General features: G+C 44.8%; 1 protein-coding gene across 1 annotated transcript; it reads right to left on the bottom strand.

The window, feature by feature from the left end:
• Positions 1 to 4,572: 4,572 nt before the first annotated feature.
• On the bottom strand, positions 4,573 to 25,177 carry C9H13orf42 (chromosome 9 C13orf42 homolog). The gene is made up of 4 exons (XM_058547687.1): positions 24,761 to 25,177; positions 7,806 to 7,953; positions 5,727 to 5,967; positions 4,573 to 4,747 (listed from the first exon to the last, which is right to left on the bottom strand). The coding sequence occupies exons 1-4, from the start codon at positions 25,175 to 25,177 to the stop codon at positions 4,573 to 4,575; spliced, it is 981 nt and encodes a 326-aa protein (XP_058403670.1).
• Between the last annotated feature and the right edge of the window lie 371 nt (positions 25,178 to 25,548).

Below are 25,548 nucleotides of genomic sequence, written 5' to 3'. Positions count from 1 at the left end.
GACATGTGTGTGTGTGGGTGTGTGTGTGTAGCCATATGTTAGATCACCGTAAACACAGTGCAGCCAGCTAAAGCACAGTAGAGATTAAGAGCAGTGGTGGTTGAGATAGAGTGCTCAGGAAAGGCCTCTCTGAGGAGGTGACATTTGAGTATTCGAGTGTCACAAATGAAGCCATGCAGAATCTAGAAAGTCCTCCCCAAGCCACCCTGCCCGACTAGCTCAGACGCCCTCATACAAGTTCCCCGTGACACCACGGGCCTCCCTCACCGCACTTACCACAATTCCGATACACGTGCATTGGTGTAATCCTTTGATTAACGTCTGTCTCCCTCCAGACTGGAATCTCCGTGAGAGGCTCTGTTTGTGTCATGTCCCCAGACACAGGGCTGGGACACAGTACATGCTCAACATTCTTTGTCAAATGACAAATAAATGGATAAACAAACGTGGGCAATCTCCCAAGAGAGTGTCCAGCAGGCTCTGGCATCCTCTGTGGCCTGTGCGGTCAATCAAAATGGCTACGTGAATTGATTCACAAAGTGTGTCTTCCCAAACTCTCCTCTCACCGCCACCACACACTGCCTGCTCCTTTCAAGGAGAGCTGCCCAGACCCAGGGTGTTGATAAAGAACTGGGGGTCCCAGGCACCCCGTGTTTGATCAGGGGGGTGAATGCCTGGAACAGCTGGAAGCAGATATCACTGGAGGGTGCATATGAACCACATGGGGCCACGGGCACGATCTACTACAGAAGAAAGATCTGGGGCTTGACAACCTCTCTTCCCGAGGCTCTGGAAGCTTGGATCGGTTTAACCCCACAACGTTTAGGGGGCTATCCTCTGGACTCACCCCCCCACAATTGTACTGCATCTTCTGAGAGTTCTGCTCTCCACTCTCCAGCTCAAGACCAGATAATGCTCAAGTCTAGATCCCCATCAGATCAACTCCATACTCCTCTTTTGACTTCCCCCCGTCTATCCAATCTGGCTTCTCACGGCTGCACAGTAGAAACCCTGCCCGTCAGTCAAGGATGTCCCCTTACTATCCACTACCCTTCCCGTTGACTGTCCTGACGACTGTCCTTTGGTGTGCTGTTCCCCCTCGTGGAGTGCCAGCCTTCAGCAACCCTCTGCTCAAGTCTAAGTCTATCTTTCAAGGCTCCACTTCTGCCACGGAGTTCTTCCCGGACACCTCAAGCTAAGTGGGCCTCTCCCTTCACAGAACTCCTCTGGTAGGTGGACAGAGGCTCTTGAGGAAGCAGTAGGCGCTCAGCGCGGTTTATCTGTCTGTCGTAGCTTCCCCCTTTTGGACGACCAATTGTCGAAGGGCTGAAAGTGTGTCTTATACTATTTTGCTTGGCACATCACAGTTGCTTAATAAAGACCAGATGGATGGATTGAAGGGAAACATCACTCTTGACCAGCAGCAATATTTATAGACCTGCTGTCCACGCCTCACCTTACAGGATCGAAGTGCTAGGTTTTTCTGCTTGGGAATTTTGTACAATTGAAAAATCTTTTGGAAAGAGGAACCTGTCAGACAAGACAGAATTTCACTTTACCAAAATTACCAGGTAGCAGCTAAAACCAAAGGAATTCGGAAATGACAGCTAAGTCGGAGTTAGCTATGAATATTGGGCTGTTATAGTCAAGCTTTAAAAAAATTGGGCTAGGTTGATAAGAAGGACTAGAACATCTTGTGACACTACGTGTAGTAGGCTGAAAAATGGCTTCCCAAGATGTCTACATCCTAATTCCTGGAATGTTCCTTTTACAGCAAAAGGGACTTTGCAAATTTGCTTGAGTTTGGGATCTTGAGATGGAAAGATTATCCCGGATTATCCATGTGGGACTGACATAATCACAAATATCCTTATAAGAAGGAGGCAGGAGATCAGAGTGACTAGTTGGAGATGTGACGAGAGAAGCAAAAAGTTGAGGTGATGCAAGGAAGGGGTCACAAGCCAAGGAATGCAGGCAGCCTCTGGAAGCTGGAAAGGGAAGGAAATGGATTCTCCCTTCAAAGCCTCCAGAGGAGCCAACCCTGCCCACACCTTGACTTATTCCAGTGAGACTGATTTTGGATCTTCTGTCCTCTAGACTGTAAGAGAATAAATTTGTGTTGTTTTAAGGCCCTAAATTTATGGTAATTTGTTACCTCAGCAACAGGAAACTAATCTACCATGAAAAGGCCATCCGTGGTGAGGGGAATGCAGTCTCCTGTTAGGATGACTCTGTGTCTAAGAGTGGGCACCAGAAAGCTCTGTACTGGCAGCCATGTTCTCTGTTGCCTAGCAACCAGGCAAAGGCTGGGTATACAGGTTCAAACTAAAAGCCCCCAGGTGTCTTCCTCTGTGAAGAAGACATTTTGTGGTGAGAGCTATAAACCAAGCGCTAAAAAACAAGCAAGATGCCAGGGACTCACATCCTCCTTTTGGATATTCTGTCTAAGGATAGGCAGATTTTCATATATCAAAACAGAGACAGTCCTGGGAAAGCTAGGGTCGCTAACATAGTGCCCCAAGGAGCAGCTGACTGAATAACTGGTCAATTCAAAGGAGAAAAGAATCAATCACGTCAGCGGATTTTACTGAACTGACTTTTATTGTCTCAAATTTTATTTATCTCAATACCCCAGCAGATACTATCTCAGGATTCCCCAGGTGGAGCCCAGATCCTGGAGTTTATCACCAATTTCGAAGACCTAAAATCATCCAAAGACAAGCCAGCCTTATGTTTCTGAATCACAGAATTTCTCCAACAGTCTGTGTATAGTCTCATTAAAGACAAAAATATACAAAACATGAAGCAAAAGAGAAAAGCACAGCTTCATGTCCCATAAGCAATAAATGCTAAAAAAAAATCCAGACTTCCAAACATCCTTTCTGTCATGTTTATTTCTTTCTTATCTGTAAAATCAAAATGTACACAGTGTCTTCCCCACATAATGTCAGGGTCTCGCTGTGATAAACTGTAGTTTGATAAGAGGCAGAGAACAGAGACCTTCATTCTGAGTTTATCCTCAGCAATGAACTTTCGTTTGTGGAGCTTCAAAACAAGGCCACATTTTGGAAAAAGAAAGATACATGGTGATGTTAACTTGGTGTGCTTTAATGCAGTTTATAAAACAAATCGCCCAAACATTTATTTTTCAGTCAAGCTTCTGGCTATAGTGGGCTTAGTATAATCAACAAAATGAAAGAAACCTCCCAAACTTTGACATTGGCACTCAAAAAATAATAAAGACAAGTATTAAAACATTTCCAGTATATTTTCATTCTGAAAATGTGTTGATATAAAATTTCTAAGAATGCCACATAATTATTAGGGTTTTTTTCCTCATAGGATAATACTTAGATTCAAATAGTTGGGTTCACATAAATAAAAGGTTCTTTCTAAAAAACTGAACAATAATTATATCATTACATGGGCCTGGCAGAAGAGCAGCTTTATTCAGTTCTTGGGGTGACCTTCGCCCAGAGCACCCTTGGCTTAATTTGGATTATTGGTTTTTCCTACCCTGTCTCCCTCCCTCATGTTCACTAGAGCTCTTACATTCAGGGGTGTGCACTCCCCCCAGGTGACTTCTTTTTTTACAAGAAAACACCAGAAGAAATAGGTGAGAACGGAAAAAATGCAGTGTATTCTCCAAACCAGTGATTCTCAAACTTGAGTGCGCACAACTATATGCAAAAAGTACGTGAGAATGCAAAGAATATCTTAAAAATGTAATTCTGATTCAGGTAGCTACTGAAATATAGAAATCCTTTCTAGTCCAAAAGAACTTAATGATTCTGATTGCCCTTTTAACTGGGGGAAGGGTGAGATGTAGCCTGTCATAAGCTGGTCGCATGGGTCTCTATAAGAATCTTCTGAGTGAGACTGGGAGAAAAAGCACCACTCCACCTCCCTCCTTCCCCAGCTAACTGCCTGTGGGGAGTGGAGCTGAGCTTTGGGGTTGGGGGAGATAGCATGGTCCCAAGGCAGGGCCTCGACACAGTCCTTCTACCATCCCACTGCCAAGGCACTGGTCTCATCCTCACCCTAACCCGGTGGAAGTTTCCAGAACATTGTGAAAAGAGTTAGGGCAAAAGGAGCTGCTTTCTGAACTGTGTTCTGCACAAAAGAAGGCAATCTCCGTATGTAACTAGAGTGTTTCTAATCTCTGTAGAGAGAGGAGCTGCCTCTGTGAAAACTTTGGCCCAGAGATTCATGGGTGGGTTCAGTCCCTGTACCAAGCACAATGCTAGCAGCCACTTGGACAGATGCTCAGAGAACTAAGAACAGGCTGGGGGAGGCCAAGGAGTGAGCTTGGACACTCCCACTCAAGGCCTTCCATTCCTTCTGCTGTTGAAGACCAGCCAGGCTGTAACCACCTGCTAACCTGCCCGTTCAGGGTAAGCCAGGCTCCAGAAGTCTCCTAAGGCGGGTCCTCTGGGAGGCTGCAGGTGTATTTGGCACTAACTGGGCACCAGCAGGCAGTGTGCTCATGGGCTTGACTTTGTTATGATTTCCATTTTTAACTCTACCGAATACCTCATGCTGTGCTGAAAGCAGGCTGAAGGGCTGAGGGAGTCAGGGCACTGTCCACTCCCAGAGTTGCTCTCGAAGTAGCCACTGACCTTTGGGGTTCTCTGTCTCATAGTGGTCCTCCCCCAGAGATGTCAGGGGCTCCAGCGCAAAGAGCTCCGCATCCCATTCCATGTCTTCTCCCGAGAAGCTGAAGAGGATCTGTCTGGAGCTCCCCAGGCTGGAAGGGAGGAATGAGGCAGAGGGTTTAAGTTTGGCTTGGTCAGCTGCACAGAGAAGGGATGCTCTGATTCACCATTCAAACGGAGACCATTAGATGCTCCCCCAGCGCTGGGCCTTGGGGAGGACAGAGCAGTGTCATCATGGAGGCTATGGATGGACCTCAGCTGGGCCTCAGCCTGGCCTTGAAGGGGAAAGACAGGTGATGAGGGCTGGGTCCTGTTTTTAATATGTTCAGTACATGGTCCGTTATTATGGGAGGAAAATGCTCTTTAGAAAACCATTTAATCCATCAGAGTTGAATGGCTCTTGCAGAAACAAAGAAAAACAGGTGGATGAGCCTAAATAGGCACTTCTGTTGTGAAAAGTGAGGTCCCTGCCACACGGCCTGGGTTGGCCAGAGCAAGAGAGCACTTAATGCTGTGAATGGGTAGGTTACAGGAATGTGGAGGTTAGAGATGGTAACTAGTCTTGGGAGAGGAGGACTTAGAGGGAGAGAGGGCAAGAGATAGTGGCAAGATGGCCATGTGGGGCCCAACCAGGAAGAAGTTCTCCATCTGAGCCTGGCCAATGCCTTTCTAAGGTAGGGGCGTCTAATTGGTTTGATCATGTTCCCTCTTGGTGCTAAGCCCTCTTCGACTCCAAACTCTTATTAAAATCTGTAGCACACAGTGTGTCAGTGGCACATGAGGGAAACAACAAGAGAGGATGGCCCAAAGCGTGAGGGCTAAGTGGGCCAGAAAGAAAGGGAGGCAGATCCAGAGCTGAAGCAAGTTAGGAGTGGTGACAGCAGTGACCCAGGCTAGACTATGTGTATAGATCATAAAAAAATATTTTTTTTAACTAGGACCTCCCTCCCAAAAAATACACAAGAATAATTTTTCCATCTAGGATGGGGTCTCAAGGCACCACAAGAACCACCACCAGAGTCGGAAGCACCTGAGAGCATCTTGGTTATGCTATTTGGCTCAAGCACTTACTCTTTTTTGCAGGCTTTGGGCTTAAATTTCAAGGTGTTGAATGCCCCTTCCACAGCCTTGGGCAAGTAGATGGGGTGCCTCTCGAGTCTCCTCTGAGTGCCAATGGTCCTGCGCTCCGTGCTCCTTCGAAACTGGCTGTCTGTCGTGTGCACGGTGTGCACAGCGATGTCCTCGGAGTGCCGGCGCGGTGCCCGCAGTATCCAGTTGGAGTGCAAGCTGTGCTCCCGGGAGCTGGTGGCCACTGGAAGAGAGAGGCAGGGACCAGGAGAGGAGGACTCGCCATCGCCATCGGGAGGAGCAGAAGGCAACTGAGAGGGTGAAGCAGGCTGAGAACTCACAACAAATGCATATATTTATAAGAGCAAATTCTTAGAAAGGACTGGAGAGCCAAGCAGAGGGGATGATTTGACTCTGCACTGATGGTGTAGGGATACAATGGAATACTGTGTGTCCGTTAAAAATAAGGATGTAGATCTATGTTTACAAACTTGAAAAGATGCCCACGATGTATTGTCAATTCTTAGGTGAAAAGAACAGATGACATAACAGCACAGAGATCCTATTTTTGTTTTAAAAAATAAACTGAGTCTCTGTGTGTGTGTGTGTGTGTATGTTTAAAACCTTTTTGAAAGGACATACACCAAAATGTTAACAGTGATTATTATCTCTGGGTGGTGGTATTACAACTTATATTCTTTACTTTCTTCTTTATATTTTGGTGTGTTGTTGACTACATGATTTATAATGAACATATGTTACTGTTGCTACCAGAGAAAAATCATAGTCATTTGCATTAAAAAATTATAACTGTGAAGATGACACTTGTGTCCTCAGTAGATTTTGTTGTCCTTTCACAAATGCCCTGGGTTCCCCAGGTTTGACTCCCGAGGAGAGGGCTGTTCTTTGTCAGAGGCTGAAGGGCCGTGGTGGGGAAGGAGGGCAGGCAGATTACCCTGCAGGGTACAATGAGTGGGATTAACCTTCTGTGAAACTCCACCGAACCCAATGAGAACCAGAACCTCACAGATACACGTCGATCAAGGCCAGAACAACAAGCCACAAGAATGCAATCCTTTGAGCATCATATAAACACTCAAGAATTATTTAGTATTGGTACCAAAAGCTGTTACCTCAGTAACCAGGGGCCAGTAACCCCTGAATAAAATCATCATTAATTACACCATGGAGAGCAAGTCAAAAATTAAAGAAACTGACAGTCGAGTAATGGAATTTAAAAGTGGGCTCCACTCAGGAACATGGTTGAGTTCTTGCTCTCTACCAAGAGAGAGCCAGTGATACACCTTGGCAAGGAGAAAAGCCTTGCCATCACCCTCGCTTCACTCTCTCTCCAGTGATCCTGGCTGAGCCTGGGCAGGCACCCTGGCCCTTTTCTGCCCTTCACATCCTTGCAGAGTGGTGGCCCATGAAAGCCACAGAGGGAGTGCTGGAGGGAGGGGTGCAGAGGGGTGACAAAGTGGGTGATGGGTCAGAGTCAAGTACAGCAGACAGTGCTACCCCAGGCCCAAGCTAGCTCAGGTAGGATCAGAAGCTGGATATTTAAATACAGTTTGTTCCTTTTTCTTCTTTTAAGATTGTGGTAAAATAAACATAACATAAAATTTAGCATCTTAGCCATCTTTTAATGTACAGTTCAGTAGTGTTGAGTATATTCACCTTATTGAGTTACAGATCTCCAAAACTTTTTCATCTTGCAAAACCGAAACTCTGTCTATCTGTATATCCACATAACAACAACTCCCCACCTAATCCCTTTCTTTTATCGTGTCCCTCAGGGAGTCTTACAATAGTCCCACCCGGTCTCAGCTGTGGTAAGTGGACCACAGGGAAGGAGTTTTTATCCAAATATGGCCCGAGTGTTGGAAGGGTAGTCTGGGGTCGTGGCAGCAGGGACAACTAAAGCAAGGGCCCCGAGGAGAAGAACAAGCTCAGGGCCAGGCTCCGGCTTGCAGATGTGAGTTTCCCTGTAATCAGGAGGTGGGATTCCTGATAGCCCATCTTATAAGTCCACCCCAGAGACCCCAACCCACCCACCTTCTGCCACGGGGGGACGGTACTCACCATCAAAGTCCACGTCTTCATTTGGTGGGTCTGCCTCAGCAGCCCGCGGCCGTTTCTCTGTGTCCAGCTCTGCAATGACGGAGTCAAAGAAGGCAATGGCCTCTGCCACATCTGTGCTGAACTGCGAGTACTTCTTTGGGGTTGTTTTCTGCTAGAGGTGAAGGGGAGGAGAGAGAGCTGCCTGAGCCAGCCTCGGAGCGCCCTCACATAAATAAGCCATAACCACCAAAAAGGATTAAATGTTGCTGAAACTAAATGTATGTGAAGTTAGAAAGTCACAGGGTTTAAAAGGTAAATTTGAATAAGTGCCCTGTGGAAGGAAGGTAGATATTCCAGACCCACAATTGCTACAGGTCAATGGATTTCCAATTCTCTCAAGGAGGGAGAGAGGAAGGATGATAAGATCTGCCTCTTTTTTGGTCAAGGATTGTTATTGACCGTTAGGCAAAATATTTAGTCTTTCTTTCGCCTTGTTCCTGCTGATAGACACCCAATAGGGATTGTACAGTTCCTTAGGTAGGTGATGAGATGCTCACAGCAGGAAAGAAAGGACAAAATATGTTGGAAATGCTCCCTAAGAGTTGTCAGTACCTAAAGTGGCCAAATTTGCACTCAAGTCATGGAATAAATTGAAGAGGAATTAGTATGATTGTTTGAGAAATACAAGGAATAATAAAATATAGAGTTAATAAAGTCTACTGAGTGCCTAACTAGGTTCCAGGGCTCTGTCCTGACTCGTTCTCCTTCATGACCTCATTCATCATCACCATCTTCACAAGGGCCCACAGACGGTGACTGACGTGGAAGTTCAAACACTATGCTGGACTTCAATGGGGAACTCACGACGAAAGGCACAGAGTCAACATGTGAACTAATAAAAAGCTCTCTGAGGAATTTAGGAAATGAGAGAACTGAATGAGAAAACAAAAGGGGACAATATGTGTTAACCTGGGCTATTTTGACTATGTGTAGAGTTCTCTTACTCTATGTGGGCATTTTGAAAGTAGGATGGTATTAAAAAGAATTACAGACTGGCATGTTGGGAAATAAAAGGATGACATCTCTGTGTATGTACCAGATTTTGGTGAAATGTATGCATTTTATACTACTAGAAAACATTTTCAATGGAGGCTTTTTTCCTTTTATATTTGTAAGGAGCTTTCTTAGAGAAGATATTGAAGAACTACAACATACATCTGAATCTTTTCTGTTAAAAGTGGAAAACTATCCACGTGTTGTTATATCCCTCCCCCTTCAAAGAGCCCACTAAAATGAAAGCAAGGAGGGGGAAAAGTAGAAACCCTAACGACAAAGAGAACAAGAGAGGCCATCAGTGAAAGAGAGATTTCCAAAATCTTCTGGTGGTTGGAAAGCAGTTGAGGAGGAGTAATTGATGTAACAGAGGGGTAATTGATGTAACTAACAGAGGGGTAATCGATATAACAGAGCAGAGGAACTGACCTCCCAGAGCATCGTGGGTGGGAGAATCAGCTGAGAACAGGGACAATTTGACACTTGGGAACCAGAAATGCTCCAGACTTGGCAACACCAAGTACACCAAGGATTGGGAATGGGATGCAGGACTGAACAACTGAGGGCCTGGTGGAAAGTCCATATGAGCACAGCAGGCCACGCCACCAGGCATCCTTCCTGCAGGCAGATGACAGGAGGGCTCATCCCTGGAGACAAGTCCAGACTCTTTTACTCTCCAAGGCTGGTCCCTCAGCCTTGAATGTCTCATCTGGTTGACTCCTATTCATCCATCAAGACTTGGCTGGGACAGCTCCTTCTCCAGGAAGACCACCCTCTCCTGGGCTGTTTCCCTCCTCTAGACTCTGTGGTCCTTCATACTTAACCTAATTCTATTATGATGTTTACAGCATTTTAGAGCTTTTTTTGTGAAGTGGAAGAGAGAGAAACAAAGAATAGAGAAAGCCATAAAATCTGGACGGAGCCTCCAAGGAAAGATGAATATTATCTAATAGGAATGAAGGTCCATAGGTTTTTGCATCTCACAACCCATCTCTACATGGGGGGATGACCCTAAGTCTCTAGTAGCAACTGCCATCAGTTTCTGGCTTAATGCCAGGGTCTCGGTCTTGCTTGTGGGCATCACATTCTTCTTTGTCTGAGTCACCCTACAATTTGATCTAAGCTATTCATCCCTCAGTGTCTCTGGGAAGCAGGCTTTGGCCCTCAGCTCAGAGCAGCCTCAATCAGTTGCTTTCATTTATTAAAGGGTTTAGAAGAGAGTCAACTTTGGTGTCTTAACTATTAAAGCTAAGAAAGCAGTGAGCAGCCTACCATTAGTTAGGTGAACACGAGCCCTTTATACTGTGGCCTCTCGTGAATCTCCCGAATCTCCTTAATTGTTATCCTCTGAGGATAACATTTATAAAATAAAAAAATAAACCACTAGCATATATATCATCACCTTAGCCACTGAACTTGCTGTCCATAGAAGCTAGCAGACAATAGCCCTTCCAGCTGCACACTTGTTGGTTATTCCAAACAGCCAAACATGTTGTTTGTTTCCAAAACTTTAAGCTTTATGATTCAGGATTCAGGTCTCCCTCCCATACCTTTCCCTTTCTGCTATGCTTGGCAGTGACTGCCACCCCGGGCACACCCAGAGACACTCACTAGTAAGCTCCTTAGCCAACACTGAGGAGTTCATTCTTCCAGGCCCCACCTCCAGGGCCTCTACCTGGACAATCAATACATTACTATTATAAAACTTGTTTCTGTAGAAGAGCTTTTGGATCCTGGTATGGCTGGAGAGTGAGACATTGGTGACACATTGGTGACATTATTTGTGGCTGACCCATACATACCTGTGTGACCGAGTCTCATCCCAACAGAGAGCTTCCCTCGCCAACCCTATTACCTTCATCAGTTCCCCCCAAACCCTTCATGGAATGAGGTAGGGACATAAAGAAACAAAAACAAATAAACAATCGCTTTCCTTCCATACTTCGCTCAGCCTTCCTTCCCTGCAAATGAAAGCACCACCCCTTGAAGGAGTCTGACAGCTCGGCCCGGTGGCAGGGATGGTCCACCTCTCCCTCATCCTCGTCGGGGTGATTCTGGAACAGCGCTGCCCAATCCCAGCTGGACATCAGGATCTCCTGGGCTGCTCTTAAAGAATATCTATACCCGGTCCTTTCCCAGACTAGTTAACTCAGATAATCAAGTGATTCCAACACACGGCAGTTGGGAACTTCTACTCTACAGGGACCCAGGCATGGGGGAGGCAGCAACGGCACCCATGAATCCCCACCTCAGGGTCCAGTTTAGGATGCAAATCCTAATAACCAGTCTTATTCCCTGGCTTTGCAAGAACAGACGGGATTGGAAGCCAAGGACACATGGGGCAGGACCCAGGAGGACAGGACTCAGGTCACTGAAGAAAGAGGACGAGAGCTCCTGGACTTCGGGGCCCAGACTCCTTGTGTCCTTCCTGTTCCTCGGCTTGCAGAGAGGCCACGGACAGGACTCCATCCCTCCTCTGTGCCTCTCTCCTTACCAGCTTGGGGCTATGAGAGCATTCCGCCCACAGGGGTGCACCCAACATCTGTCTTTCCCTCCCAGCCCCCAAACTTGACCTAAATCACCTGCTGGGGGGCACTCCCTCTGCTTGTGTTCATGTGGCTTTGTTTGCTTCCTGGGTTTAATGTTTGACATTCATCTCTGCTAGACTTCACTCTGGTTAGACACCAAGTTTTTTGTTTATCTCACCATCATTTCTTTTTGAAAATATAAGTAAATGTATATTTATATTTGTATTTACTCACTTTTTTAAAAAACAAAAGGGAGCATACAATATCCATCTGTGAACATTGCTTTCTTCACTCACTGTGTCCTAGGATTACTTCCTAGTAGGGAATACGGATCCTCCACATCCCTGGTCTTAGCTGCAGAGCTCTCCACTGTACAGATGCTGTAGAAACAAACTATAGCCCCCCTTGTGCAATCTTTAGGTTGCTGTAATCTTTTGCTATTACAATTAGTGCTTACACATATGTCATTTTGCATTTTCCCAATAATACCCTAGTTTGGATTAGGCTTCTAATTTTAAGGATTCAGCTTGCTATGCATATGTTTTACAGAGAGAATGGTAAGCATCAAGTGATCTGGCAAGTCAGTTAAGCAGGATTTGTTAACAGAGCTTCTATTATACTTTACAAAGTACACTTTTAAATATCTCCAAATGAATTTTGTGATGATTTCTCCGAGTACCTAGGCTAAGCCACAAGTCCAGGCTCCCTGGGCCTTTTCAGGTCCTAGTTTAAACCCAGGCTGATTCTAGCTTTTTCTGCCTTCCCACAGCTCCTATGGGCCTTTCTCATCTCTACTACGACATTCTCTTGGTCTCCAGCAGAGACCACTAGCACAAGAGCCGCACTGACTGAGGCTCAGTGTTCCAGGCTCAGGCTAACATCACAGAAAATCTATTTCACAAAGAGGAGGTTGAACAAAATGGGACATTAAGCATCAGCACCTCTGAGTAAGATCCGAAATATTCTTCCCCCTCTGGACTCAGAACTCCAGGCAAAAGTGGATTGTTTCCCTCCCAATCTTGACTTTTTTCTACCCCAGAACTTTTTAACTAATCTTTGGAAAGGCTGCATGCAATGCAGCCTGCTTCCTGCTGCACCTGGTCACGCCCGAGTTGCACACGGCTCATGTTCCTTTGCCATCAACCTCACAGCAGCCCCAGGGAGAAGGAACTTTCTCTGAAAGCATCTGTATTCATCGCCGACTCCACTCCAGTTTGGCATTCAGATTTAACCTTCAATGGCCCTAGGGTTATCATTTTCCAAGCCTCCCTGTCCTATCCCCTCAGACCAGGCCTGGGTCTCAGATTACCTCTTCCAGATGGAAGAACCCTTTGCGTTTTTCCAAACCAAACTCCATCATAGTTCCAATTCTCATTTCTGAGTCCCTCAAGGCAGTTTATGATATTTTTCTGCATTTCCTATCAGCTGCCATCCTGCCTGACTTCACCTGCCCTCTGGGTACCCGGGCTGCCTCCTTCTCCAATTTGTTCATTTTCCTCTGGACTCTGTCAGTATTTGTCTGCAAGGGATCTGGAGTCCACAAAATGAACTTCCAGTTGTAAATAGCAATGTTTTGTCAGAGGTTAGGGTAGGGGGACATTTTAAACCCACGCAAAGCCAAGAGGACCACCCCTGAGCATCTGGCATCCTTCTCACCTCCTCTACTTGGCAGTATCCCCACCTCCTCAGAGGGCCAGCTTACGTGTCACCTCCTCTCTGAAGCTTTCACTGATGGCAGCAGACAGACACAGACCCCTCTTTTCTACGCTCATGTTCTGCCTTGTGTGGAGAGTCCACTATGGCATGTTGTATTATACCCTCATTGCCTCACTAGACCAGTGATCCTTAACCTCTTCTTTGAGATAGCTTTGGCAAATAACACTCAGACATGACTTTCTTTCTTTCTTTTTTTTTTTTTTTGAGGAAGTTCGGCCCTGAGCTAACATCTGTCAATCCTCTTCTTTTTGCTGAGGAAGACTGGCCCTGGGCTAACATCCATGCCCATCTTCCTCCACTTTATATGGGACGCTTGCCACAGCATGGCCTGACAAGCAGTGAGCCGGTGCGCGCCTGGGATCCAAACCGGGGAACCCCGGGCCGCCGCAGCAGAGCGTGCGCACCCAACCGCTTGCGCCACCGGGCCGGCCCCGTGACTTTCTTTTAATAGATACTCACTGCCGGCCCTGCATACATGAGACAGGTTGTACAATATACACAATTCCCAACATTCTGGTTGTAATTTTATGTGTTTCTCTTCCAAGGAAACTCAACACACCAGTGTGGTTCAGGCAGTGATGCTGAGAGTTGCAGCTTCAGACTATGGGCTGCGTCAGGGCAGACAGATTGTCTTTTCATCTGTAAATGTGGAGCACCTATTTCAGCAGCTGGCATGGAGTCATAACTATTTGTTGAGTGAATGAACGTATGCTACCTACATGCCCCTACCTAATGTTTATATTCTGCAACCAGTTTGCTAATGTATACTTTTGGATTTAACTTGGCAAATTTAAGAACTCTATACTTCTTATTTTAAGGAATTTTTACGAAACTCTATACTTCTTATTTTTTACTGGTAATACTCTTTTGAGCTAATAATACCTAGAAATCTGAATGTCAATATTGGTAATGACATTTCCAGGATCAAATGTGGAATTGGTCTGGATTGGGAAGATCGTTTTCCCTTGGATCATTCAGCTGGGTGAAATTAAATGCAAAACACCTCAGAGTTATCCACAAGTGATTTAACATCCTCAAAAGAAGCTTTTCAGGATAAACGTTACAAGCTCTGACTGAAACATTCTCTTTGCCTTCTGCTATCCCTAGGATGGCTATTCAAGACCAAGTCCAAAGTGAGACTTATGTTATCCCTTTGCATTACAGTACCTAAGGAAATGTGAAGCCGTTATTAAATAGGGATTTGTGAAAAAAGAGCGGGAGTTTACAAAACAAGAACTGTAGATGTGAGAAACAAACAACTTGAAAAAAATATAGTCACCGAAATTTTAACATAGCTGTATGCATACTCACATACAAATTTTCATAGTTAAGCTAAGTGGTAGACTTGTCAGAGCTAAAGAAAAAAATCAGTGAAATAGACAACAGAGCTGAGAAAATCAGCACAAAGATAAAAAGAAGGAAGAGGTTTCTCTGAAATTCTAGGATAACTAAACCTTGATATTACCTATTATAACTAAACATCACAATCATTTTGGGAGCAGAGCTGCATCCTCCGTCTTTGGTATTAGAGCCCATAGACTCATAGGCTGAGAGGCTTAGTCTTTTTTCTCCCAGCTTTGTAATCGTAAGACCATTATTTCTTTTTCTAGCATCTGGTAACTCTTCACCTTATGTGTCATCTAAATGATCATCTTACTTTAACAAAACACTGAATGAAAAATTTTTACTCACATTTATCAAACTGTTAGAAGCCTAACCGATGGAATTGAATTAATATCCTTGAATCATAGTATAAAACCTTCACATATGATAAGTGAAACATCCCAATCCAAGGAGAGAAGGCATGGATTTGTCAAACAGTGTTGGGAAACTTTGCTATTTGTGAAAAATTCAAGTTGAATTCTCACTTCCCACTACATATCAAAATAATTGCTGATAGATGAAAGGGTTGCATTTTTAAAAATGAAACTATAAAAAAAAGGAAAAAATGGCAAATATGTAATTGACCTTGAGACATACGAGGACTTTCTAAGCATGAAAGCAATGGAAGAAATATCAAAAGCAAAAATTGATATGTTTGACTACCTCAATAGCATCTGAACATCAGATGATGTCAAATAAAATTAAAAGATAAATAATAACTTGGAGAAAATAGTTCTAACACATATGGCAGACAATGTGTTCATATGCTTAATATTAGAAGAGTTCATATAAATAAATAAAAAATCTTTAATACGACCAAAAGAAAAATTTATAAAGACATGAATGGACAATCCATTAAACAAGAAGTACACACTGGTTTGATAAAATAAAAGGGTCATACTTTGCTCAAGCAATAATCAGAGAAAAGTACCATAAAATAATGCAATTTATCTATTATATCAGGAAACTTTTAAAATTAATGGCAATACTTGGTGCTGGTAAAGTGCCATGAGAATGGCTTTCTAACTCACTGTTAATGAAAGTATAAATTGTAAAATGTTTCTGGAAAGCAAAATGTAAAAGAATCTTTAAAAATGAATGACTTAACCTTTGACCCATAAATCACAAGTCTAGGAATCACTGCTAAAAAATGTCTTATAGACATAGACTAAGATGTATTTATCTATAATTTTTAATAATTGTTTAAAGAATGTGAATTGTAAAATTTTTTGCCATTAAAACTTTTGCTTTCAAAAACTAGTTAATGAGATAGGAAAGAACTCACAATATATAATATTAATTGAAAAAAGAGATTATAAAAAGTATATGATATGAGCCAAATTTAGTAAATTTATACATAGACATACATTAAGGTTGCCAAATTTAGCAAATAAAAATACAGGATGGCAGTTAAATTTCAATTTCACATAAATGATGAATAAGTTTTTAATATAAACATATACCAAGTATTGCCTGGAACATACTTATACTAAAAAATTATTCATTGTTTAACTGAAATTCAAATTTAAGTAGGCATCCTTTACTTTATCTTGCAATCCTAATATATATATATATATATATATATATATATATATATATGCAAATACACAGGAAATAAGTGACTGAAAGAAAATACATCTAAACATTTTACAGTGCTTCTCTCTGGATGGTAGGATTATAAGTTTTTATTTTCTTCTTTATACTTTTTTGTGTTTTATAAATTTCATCTAATGAGCAAATATAACTTTACCGTCAGAAAAAAAACGTTTACCTAAAAAAGTATCCTTTTGATGGTAAGCTCTGATCCATTACACACTGGATCTTTCAATTATTAGTCTATGATTCCATATGGACATACTCAAATTATATTCTACTACAGTGAAAACAAAGGTAAATTTCTACTCATTGAAAACCACAGACCTATTACTTTTGCAGATCTTCCATTAAACTTTGTAGCAGTTTCCTTCTTAAATTACAGTTGGAGCTTCTCAGGTGATTGGTTTATTGAACATCTACTATGTACCTGGAACCGTGCTAAAGGTTGGACTTAAAAAGATAAATAAGACATGGTGCCTCCACATGATGAGCTCACAGCCAGCAGCAGAAATAGCAAATGAAGAGACAATTAGCACTGGGTGCTGAGTGCTGAGGCAGCGTCAGACATCGAGAGGAGGAAAGCCCACCGCGTTAGACTGCAATTGTGAGAAAAAGCTTCCTGGGAAGTGCTTTCCCTGCTGTCTTTCAAAAGACGAGAAGTTAGAGCCAGCCCTGATGGCCCAGTGGTTAAATCTTGAGGCACTCCGCTTCAGTAGCCCAGGTTCGGTTCCCGGGCACGGACTTACACCACTTGTCTGTCAGTAGACATGTTGTGGCGGCAGCTCACGTAGAAGAACTAGAAGGACTTACAACTAGAATATATACACCTACGTACTGAGGCTTTGAGGAGGAAAAAAAAGAGAAAGAGAGAGAAAGATTGGCATAGATGTTAGCTCAAGGCGAATCTTTCCCAGCAAAAAAAAAAGACAAGAAGTTAGCCAGGTGAACGAGATGTGGTGGAGAGGAAAAAGGGAACAGGAAGTATTGTCTCCAGGCTGAGCAAACAGCAGGTGCCTGGAAGACGAATTGGGAAATATAATTACCCATCTTATGGCTCGACTGAGAGGAGCTGCAGGAATTATATGCTCTGTTATCAATCATTATTATACTGTCTGTCATCTTGTGGAGAGCTCTGCCAAGCATAATGGAATATTCTTTGCAGCTCATAATGAATTTTTACTGCCTTTCGACTCTGCAAACCAGATATGGGCCGAGAGGTAGAGACCCCCCAGTAACTGATGCTCACAGAAAACCTGTATTTTAATATTACTGTGTTTGCAGAAAGTCTTTCCCAACAGATCTGAAAAATAACTCGCAGCAGTATAAAACAGATCCAGAACCTGCTTCCCATCCTGTGTGCAATTTATGTCGGGAGGATTTGGAATCTTTTTCAATGAACTGGATTCAGACCCTCCTGCCATATAGAAGAACAACTCCTCCGTTTGCAGCTGCCATGGTCTTATTTTATGAACCAGGATTGAATGGCCTCAATAAAAAGCTAACTATTGTCTGAATAAAACTATTTTAAATAAAAATCAATCACTTTTGGCAGGCAGTCTCCCGGATTCCATCGGTTCTTTTTATTTTTTATTTATTTATTTATTTTTTTGTGAGGAAGACCAGCCTTGAGCTAACATCCAATGCCAATCCTCCTCTTTTTTGCTGAGGAAGACTGGCCTTGGGCTAACATCCGTGCCCATCTTCCTCCACTTCATAGGGGATGCCGCCACAGCATGGCTTAACAAGTGGTGCGTCGGTGCGCGCCCGGGATCTGAACCGGCAAACCCCAGGCCGCCGCAGCCGAGCGCGTGCGCACTTAACCGCTTGCACCACAGGGCCGGCCCCCATTGGTTCTTTTTAAATCATTCTTGTAGCAAGGGAATTTCTTCACTTGGGGCAGGAGAGGGGGAGTGTGTACGGAGGGATGTACATTTTGTAGCTGGTTCATCCAGGTAGATACAACAGGTACCCATGCTGCTCAGAACTAGATGATCCACAGGGAAATTTATGAGGTTTCTTCTGGCTGTTGTGGGTGACTGGTAATCCCAGTCTCAAGAAAATGTCCAGCCCAAATCATCAGGGCAATGTTCCATGGGATGCTGCAGCCAACCCAAACTGCCTCCCGGGGCCAGCCCTGGCTCTGCGGCCAGCCTCCCTGAGCCTCTTCTCTGTGGTACATCCAGGCCAGTGTCCACTTACATGGCCCAGTTCTCTTTGTGGGATGCTGGCTGTTTACCTGTTCATCTCGCCCTAAAAATGTGGGGAGCTGTCCTCAATGAGGGCCCCAAATGCTGGTGAGCACTGCTCAGAGTCAGGGCATAATCTCAAACTTTTCCTCTTCAGCTCCATCAAAACCCAAGCTGATCAGCCTTGCAAAGGGGGTTCTGACACAGGCTACAATACGGGTGCACCTTGAAAACAGTATGCTAGGTGAAAACCAGTCGCAGAAGGACAAATGTGGGAGGATCCCATTTACATGAGGGTCCTAGAATAGACAAATTCGTAGAGACAGAAAGAAGAACAGAGGTTACGAGAGGCATGGGGAGTGGTGAACGGGGAGTTACTGTTTAATGGATATGAACTTTCTGTTTGGGATGATGAAAAAGTTCTGGAAATGGATAGTAGTGAGCTACACACAACACTGTAAATGCACTTAATGCCACTGAATTGTACACTTAAAAGTGTTTAAAATGGTAAATTTTTAAAAAATTTTAGGTATTTTACTTAAAAAGACTTTTATATTTTAAGAAATTAAGAGACAATTGTCAAACCTTTTATCAAAACATTCTCCTAATTCCTAAATGAAGTATTTTTAGATCTTCCATGACCTCTTAAGGTATTCATTTTCTAGTGTACTACTAATATACTTTTGTAAAGTGCTCTAAAAATATATTAATTAGGGCTTAATAGTCTTTTGGAAGAATTATTATGGGTTTATATAAACGACAATTTGGAAAAGTTCATGGAAGTATGAAGAACTCTGGTTACTGTCTGACAATTAACAATTTGAAAGGTATCCAGTGGTATACATTATTCTTTAAAAGAAATTTATATAAAATCATTCAAAGAAAAGCACTTGCTTACTTAAGAATTCATTAACTGTGATAGACTTCATTACCCTAAAAAGCACTCATTTAAGGAGCTATGAAGTGCTATGTTGAAAACAGTAAATTTTATGTATGTTTATTTTATCACTAAAAAAAAAAAAGCAACAAGCTGAAATGGGTGACAAAAATGTTCTGGAATTAGATAATGGTGATGAGTTGCACAACTCTGAATATGCTAAAAACCACTCAATTACACACTTTAAAGGGTAAATTTTATGGTATGTGAAATAAAGCTGTTATTAAAAAAAACCAAAGCCTAGCTAAGAGAAGTGATGTTCAGGAGGAGGAGTGAAAAGGTAAAAGTCAAATAACCCAGGGACCCTCCCAGCAGCTTGAAGAAATCACCAAGGGAACAAACAGATGCGGAGAGAAACACGCAGAGGCCAGTGCTGGTCACGTCCCAGGCACGTCCCTTGAACAGGGGACGTTGCAGAGGGAGCAATTTGCTTTCCAAGATGCTGGGATGAGGGGGGAAATAGCAAGAAACACAATAGGACAGCTTTTTACTTTTTACAGACATTTTTCCCTCATAGGGTGAGCCACATCGACAGAGGATTTTGAAAAAGATCTTTGGCAGGATGTGTGGTGCATCCACGCCTCTGGCATCTGAATTCTCCACCGGTTCAGAAGGGACCAGTAGAAGCAACTTACTCAGGCGCCATTCCCTGGGCCCTCACTAAGAGGCAGGGCAACGCTGCACTCTTGGTTGTCACAGCAGGGGCTCTGAGAAATCACCACCAGAAATCCGTGTACTGGTTTACAGCCTCGCTCTCCCACAAGAGTGATCGCCCCATGAGGATAGGGACTCCGACTTGCTTACCAGTATCTAGAATAGTTCCTGACATATAGCCTGTGCTCAATAAACATGTGTTGGTAAATGAATGAAGGAATGAATGAATGACATATCTATTTAATTGTTACTAAAATATTATTGAAGGCATTACAAACCACATCACGCACAGTTCCCTGTGTCAAGTCCCACATGAGAAATTTTGGAATTAAAGCTGGGAAAATTCTTGCTTCCCCTAAGCAACAGGTATGGTTCTTCCTCTGAGATAGTCAGAATTTTTAAATGAGTCCAGCTTTATTTCTATTGCAGCTTCCAGAAAGTGCAGAGCCAAATTTAAAGCTCATCTATAGCAGCTGAATTAGCCTGTAAGATCTGCATATTCTTTTGAGTGGTCTTGATTTTCTGTTGATGTTTTTTCTCTCCTGATTTTCCAGTTTCTGTTGCTACATTATTCTGCTGGTGTGTGGCTCATCTCAGAGACTTTGTAGAATGAGTTGGGAAGTCTGAAAGTATTTCTGTTGAAATGATTTGAGGACACAATACCTACCCACTGTGAAATTCCTGCCGTAGCTGTGCTCACACTGTTTCCCCAGCTTTTTTCCTAGTGTGTGTCGAGAAGTGCAAAAGTAGGTAGTACAAACTCAATGCTTTAATGCTACAGAGACCAAGAGTAAAAACAGAATCAGAGGTAGCCATGTGAAGAGAAGGTGTCAAGGTGGAGGGAAACTTTACTCATGGATTGTGGAGAGGAGAGCTTAAAGCATGCCTTCCGGTCATGCTTCCCGTCCAAGTTTCTCCGGGACAAAGAGAGCCTGGGCCGCACAGCCCCACGAGAGAGCTCCACCCTCACGCAGAGTCCACACAGGGTAGGAGACAGGAACCTCCCTGAGGATTCTCCCCCACCCCCACCCCGGGCCCAGATGTGCAGGATAAAGCAGCCTCCTCGCCTAGTTCTGAGGAGCACACTCTCACATGTGATATACATTATACGAGCTCAAACTACGCTTTCTAACCGAAAGGCACTGTGGATACACTGACAAGAGTGTGAGTTCTGACACAATACAGACTGGGTTTAAATCCTGGCTCTCTTCATCAGGTACACAGACTTACATAAATTGCTTAACGTCTCCGAGCCCCGGTTTTCTCATCTGTAGAATGGGGCTAATACTCATGTTGGGTTTGGAGGATGATGAAAAGTCAGGGATAACTGCTGACTGTTCCTGATTATGCCTGGGCTGTGGCACAGGAGCCAGGGGAGGGAGGCGTGGAGGAGACCATCACTGCTCCTCTTCCCTGGCAGAAACACCCAAAGCGCCCAGGGCAGGGGGGTCAGGTGGTCTTGCCCTCTGAACTCTACATTCCAGGACAGAACAATTTGAAATATGCTGTCCTTCTGCCACATGAACTTTGCACTGTGTTGGAAATTCTAACATTTGACCATCCAAATATGATGAGTCCTAAACTGCAGCTTATGCCCAACGCTAAACCAAAAATCCTGAGATACAAATTTTTTGTTTGTTTTGATTTTAAAATGTTGCAAAAAGTGTGTTTCATTCATTTTCGTAAGGGCCTCCTATTCTGAGGGAGAAGTAGATTGTCACAGGGCCTGGCCAGGACCCCAACCATGCAGGGGCTAAGGGGGCTTCCGACACTCACCCCAGGCTTACCTCCCTTCTGACCTGTCCTCACTTCCTCCTCCCATGGACACACAGGGTTGCCCTTCCAGGCTCTCAGGATCTCCAGGGGGCTGGGCTAACAGGCCATTTGGCACCCTGGTGCCTCTTGCCTTAGCTATGTTAGCATTTCAACAGGACCTACTAGAATGCCTTACTCCAGGGTGTGAGACTGTGGGTCTTAGCCCAGTAGCGGCTTGTGAAGTAAATTTAGTGTGTCATGACTAAGGTTAAAAAAAAAAAGAAGAATAGTATACAATACTTTGAAAAACATCGGATTACCAAACAGAGAACAAGAATAAGTCTATTTCATGACACTTTTGGTTGTGTGTTTGGCTAAACTGGGTCAATATCTAAAATATATTTCTTACTGAGAGTTTTAAACAAAACAGTTTAAAAGCCATTATCTTTCCCCAAAAGAGAGACAGACAGAGGAACTTAGGTTCTATGGCCAGGCCAGGGCCTGGCATTTGTGGGGAGGGAGGGAGATCTGCCATGGTGCCATGGTGCCCAGGGAACACTGCTCACTCTCCCGTCATGCATGGCAGAAAAAACATTTGACTTTAAAGTTTATAAAGCATCCATACGTGACCTGTAAGTATTCACTGCTATGCTTGGAGGATAGAAAAATGATCAAGATCCTCTTTCAGCTTCATCAAGCTCACCGTGCTCCCTGCAGTCGACCAGGGGAGACACACGTGTTAACAAACCACAGTAAGATGTGACAAATGTGAGGACAGAGAGGCGTTTAGACTAACGTTGGAGAAGAGAAAAGACTAATTCTACAGAGGGGTGTATGCATTTCCCAGGGCTGCCGTAACAAAGCGCCATGAATGGGGCAGCCGAGAGCAACAGAAATTTAGTGTCTCACAGTTCTGGAGGCTAGAAGTCTGAGAACAGTGTCGGCAGGGCCATGCTCTCTTTGAAAGCGCCAGGGAAGGATGTGTTCCAGGCCCTTCTCCTAGCTTCTGGGAATTCCTTGGCTCGTGGCAGAATAACCCCAATCTTCACTGGCATTCTCTCTGTGGGCACGCGCGTGTCCCCATTTCCCCTTCTTATAAAGACACCAGTGATATTGGATTAGGGGTCCACCCTAATAACCTGCAATCACCCTAACTAATGACATCTGTAATCACCCTTTTTCCAATAAGGTCACCTTCTGAGGTCGCGGGGGTTAGGACTTAAACATATGATTTGGGGGAGACACAATTCAGCACGTAACAGGGGGTCAGGGAAAAAATGATGTTTGCCCTAAATCTGAACATCGGCAGGCAGTTTCTACCAATTCAGGAAGATGATGACATTCCAGAAAGAAGAAGCTCTCCTGGTCCCCTGCCCCTGCCGTGCACAGAGAGCCAGGCAGCCACAGGCCACCTTGCTAGCCACAGAGACTGCACCCATCATTTCTCAGGCACACCCAGCACACACCTCTTTCTTTAGGAGTGAAGAAGGAGGGCAGCTTGTTGACAGGCTGTTCTTACATTACATTTCAGAGTTAGTAAGCCCTGGACTACCTAGGATGTGCCAGGTCCCACCACAGGCAGGATCTTGCTTCCTCCTCACAAGGGATAGTCTCATTTCCATTTGTCTGCTACAGAAATAGAGGCCCAGAGAGGTAAACTTAACACAGGCACACAGCTGGTAAAGACAGAGCTAAAATTCAGCCCTTGATCTGACCGACTTCAAAGCTATTTTAAAACTCTTTCCTGGTGACAGCATGGTAAGAGGTGTCTCCCGAGGAAACCCATACATTGTGTCATGTCTGTGCCCCTCTTCACCCCATTCCTATACGGCCACAGCTGGCTGTCTTGCCTCTGAGTCTTCCCTCTATCTTCAGGCAGCTTGACTAGGGAGGGAGCAGGGACGAAGGGAGGGAGGTTCTATAAAGAGAGGGCTCCATTTTGCAGGACACTGTAGTGCATACAGGAAATCTAACCAGAGCCTAGACCCCCGGGACACTCAAGCTGGAAGGGAGTCTAGAAGCCCCTGTACCCCCTCTGTCATTGGAGGTGGCCCTGAATGAGGGATGACTGGCCCACAAATCCACAGCTGCCTGGCCGCAGGGTCGGTACTGAGACCTAAGGGTAGGACCCTCTGTAGGCGCCCCAACACTGACAAACTTTGGGAGTTAAAATGATTATTTAAGCTGCTCCTTCCTGGGATAAAATGCAGACAGTTGAAACCAGGTGGGTGAGGCCGAGCCCCAGAGATTGGCTAGCAGGCCAATCAGTCATTCAGCTTTAATGGGGCTTGCACGGGGGAAACAGCTAGGATGTGGGGGAGATGGGCCTGCTCTGAACACCTTAGAGTCCAGTCATCAGGACAAAGATTGATGGAGATTTAAGACAAAACAGCCTCAAACCTCACACATTAAAAACAAACTGAGGAAATGAAGGAATGAGCAAGTGAATGAATTGGGGTCCTATCGGAATCAGATCAGCAAGCCTCAGCTTGCTCTTCTGTGGTACATCATTGGACTGCGCAAAGAAAAAGAATGTATACAAACACTGGGATAGCTGTAAACGATGAGATAAATGCAAGTTATTTCTTTCACTAATTTCCTGCTTGCTCTAGCTGGGCTGGAAGCCTCTGGTGTGGAGCAAGGCGGTCATGCAATCTCCTTGGGGGTCACAGACTCTCTCTGAGACTGTGCTGGAGTTTCCAAAACACCTGGGCCCAAGGTAGAGATGGAGCAAATCCTCCAGCTGTTTGGCTTACGCGGGGCTAAACACCTATATATTTTAAAACATCTACTTCACGTGAAGATTTCACTTTTCCCGGGAATTTTTAGATGCCATACAAGTATCTATCTCATCCCTGAAGTGGGCGGTAAACGACAGATGCAGGACTGGGCCGAACAGGGAAGCCCAGGCCCTCCCACCAGGCTGCTCTGTAGACGCATTAACCGCTCCTTCCCATTGCCTCCCTCGGGGAAAATCAACACGGACTAGCCGCCCTTCCCCAGGCCGGGGAGATGGCAATGGAGAGTCTCCGAGGGCGACTGAGCCATTGCTCAGAACCCGCAGATTCTTTACACTGCGCGTGGATGAGAAGGGGGCTGGGACACGTTTCAAACCAGCATCAGAGGCTCTTGGAACGACTCTAAGCTGTGCTTCTCAGTGGCACTTACCTTTATTTCTTTGGAGGTGGACTGGCCCCGGGCCTTTCTTCCTCCGTGGGAGGATTTGGAGGAGGTGGAGGAGCCGGCCTGGGCGCGGCTGGGCTGCAGGTCGTTGAGGCTGCTGAGGTATTTCTTCCGCAGGGCCAGCAGCTCCTGTAAGTACTGCAGGCAGGCCTGCGTGCGCGAGCACATCCACGCCCGGTCCCCCTCCTGCTGCAGGTAGTACAGGCTGGTGTCCATGCTGCTGGCGCTTTTGTGTTTCTTCAAGGACTCGCTGAATTTCTCCCCGTGGTCCCCGACCACATACACGGAGCTGCTGCGGATCAGCCTCACGGCGCGGCTGGCTCCGTCGTAGTAGGAACTCTCCGCCACCTCCGCCTTCCTCTGCGGGCTGGAGTTAAAGATGGAGTGGATCTTTCTGAACATGGTGCTCGATTTCTCTCTGTGGGTGCCTTCCAGCTGCCTGCGCTGCGCCACTTGACCTAGCTGGGGGTAGAGGAGCCAACATCCAGGCCTCCTGCCATCTGCCTTCCAGGAGGCCTCCGATCTCCGGAACCCCGGCGGGTGTGGGCTCGGTCAGGCGGGTGACCTGGGCATTTCTCATGAGGGCGACATTTACATCCAATAACCAAGATGCCATAAGCCACCTGAAGATAGGAGGCAGTGTACTGTGAACTTAAAAGCAAGCGCCCTGGCTGGCTTTAAGCATCACTTGGGGCAAATACTTTTTGCGCTCTTCCATTGAAGGCCCCAGCTGGATGGGGCAAGCGTGACAATGCTTTTCCTGCTCAGCTATT

The sequence above is a fragment of the Diceros bicornis genome, chromosome 9 (assembly GCF_020826845.1).
Source record: "Diceros bicornis minor isolate mBicDic1 chromosome 9, mDicBic1.mat.cur, whole genome shotgun sequence".
Lineage (NCBI taxonomy): Eukaryota > Metazoa > Chordata > Mammalia > Perissodactyla > Rhinocerotidae > Diceros > Diceros bicornis.
This window is presented reverse-complemented; position numbering and strand designations above follow the sequence as displayed.

Coding starts and splice junctions, on each gene's coding strand:
- C9H13orf42 (XM_058547687.1), bottom strand. CDS start 25,177: ATGTTCAGAAAGATCCACTCCATCTTTAACTCCAGCCCGCAGAGGAAG. Junction 7,954..24,760: donor CCACCTCCAAAGAAATAAAG/GTAAGTGCCACT, acceptor CACCTCTAGCAG/AAAACAACCCCAAAGAAGTA. Junction 5,968..7,805: donor TGAAGACGTGGACTTTGATG/GTGAGTACCGTC, acceptor TCTCTCTTCCAG/TGGCCACCAGCTCCCGGGAG.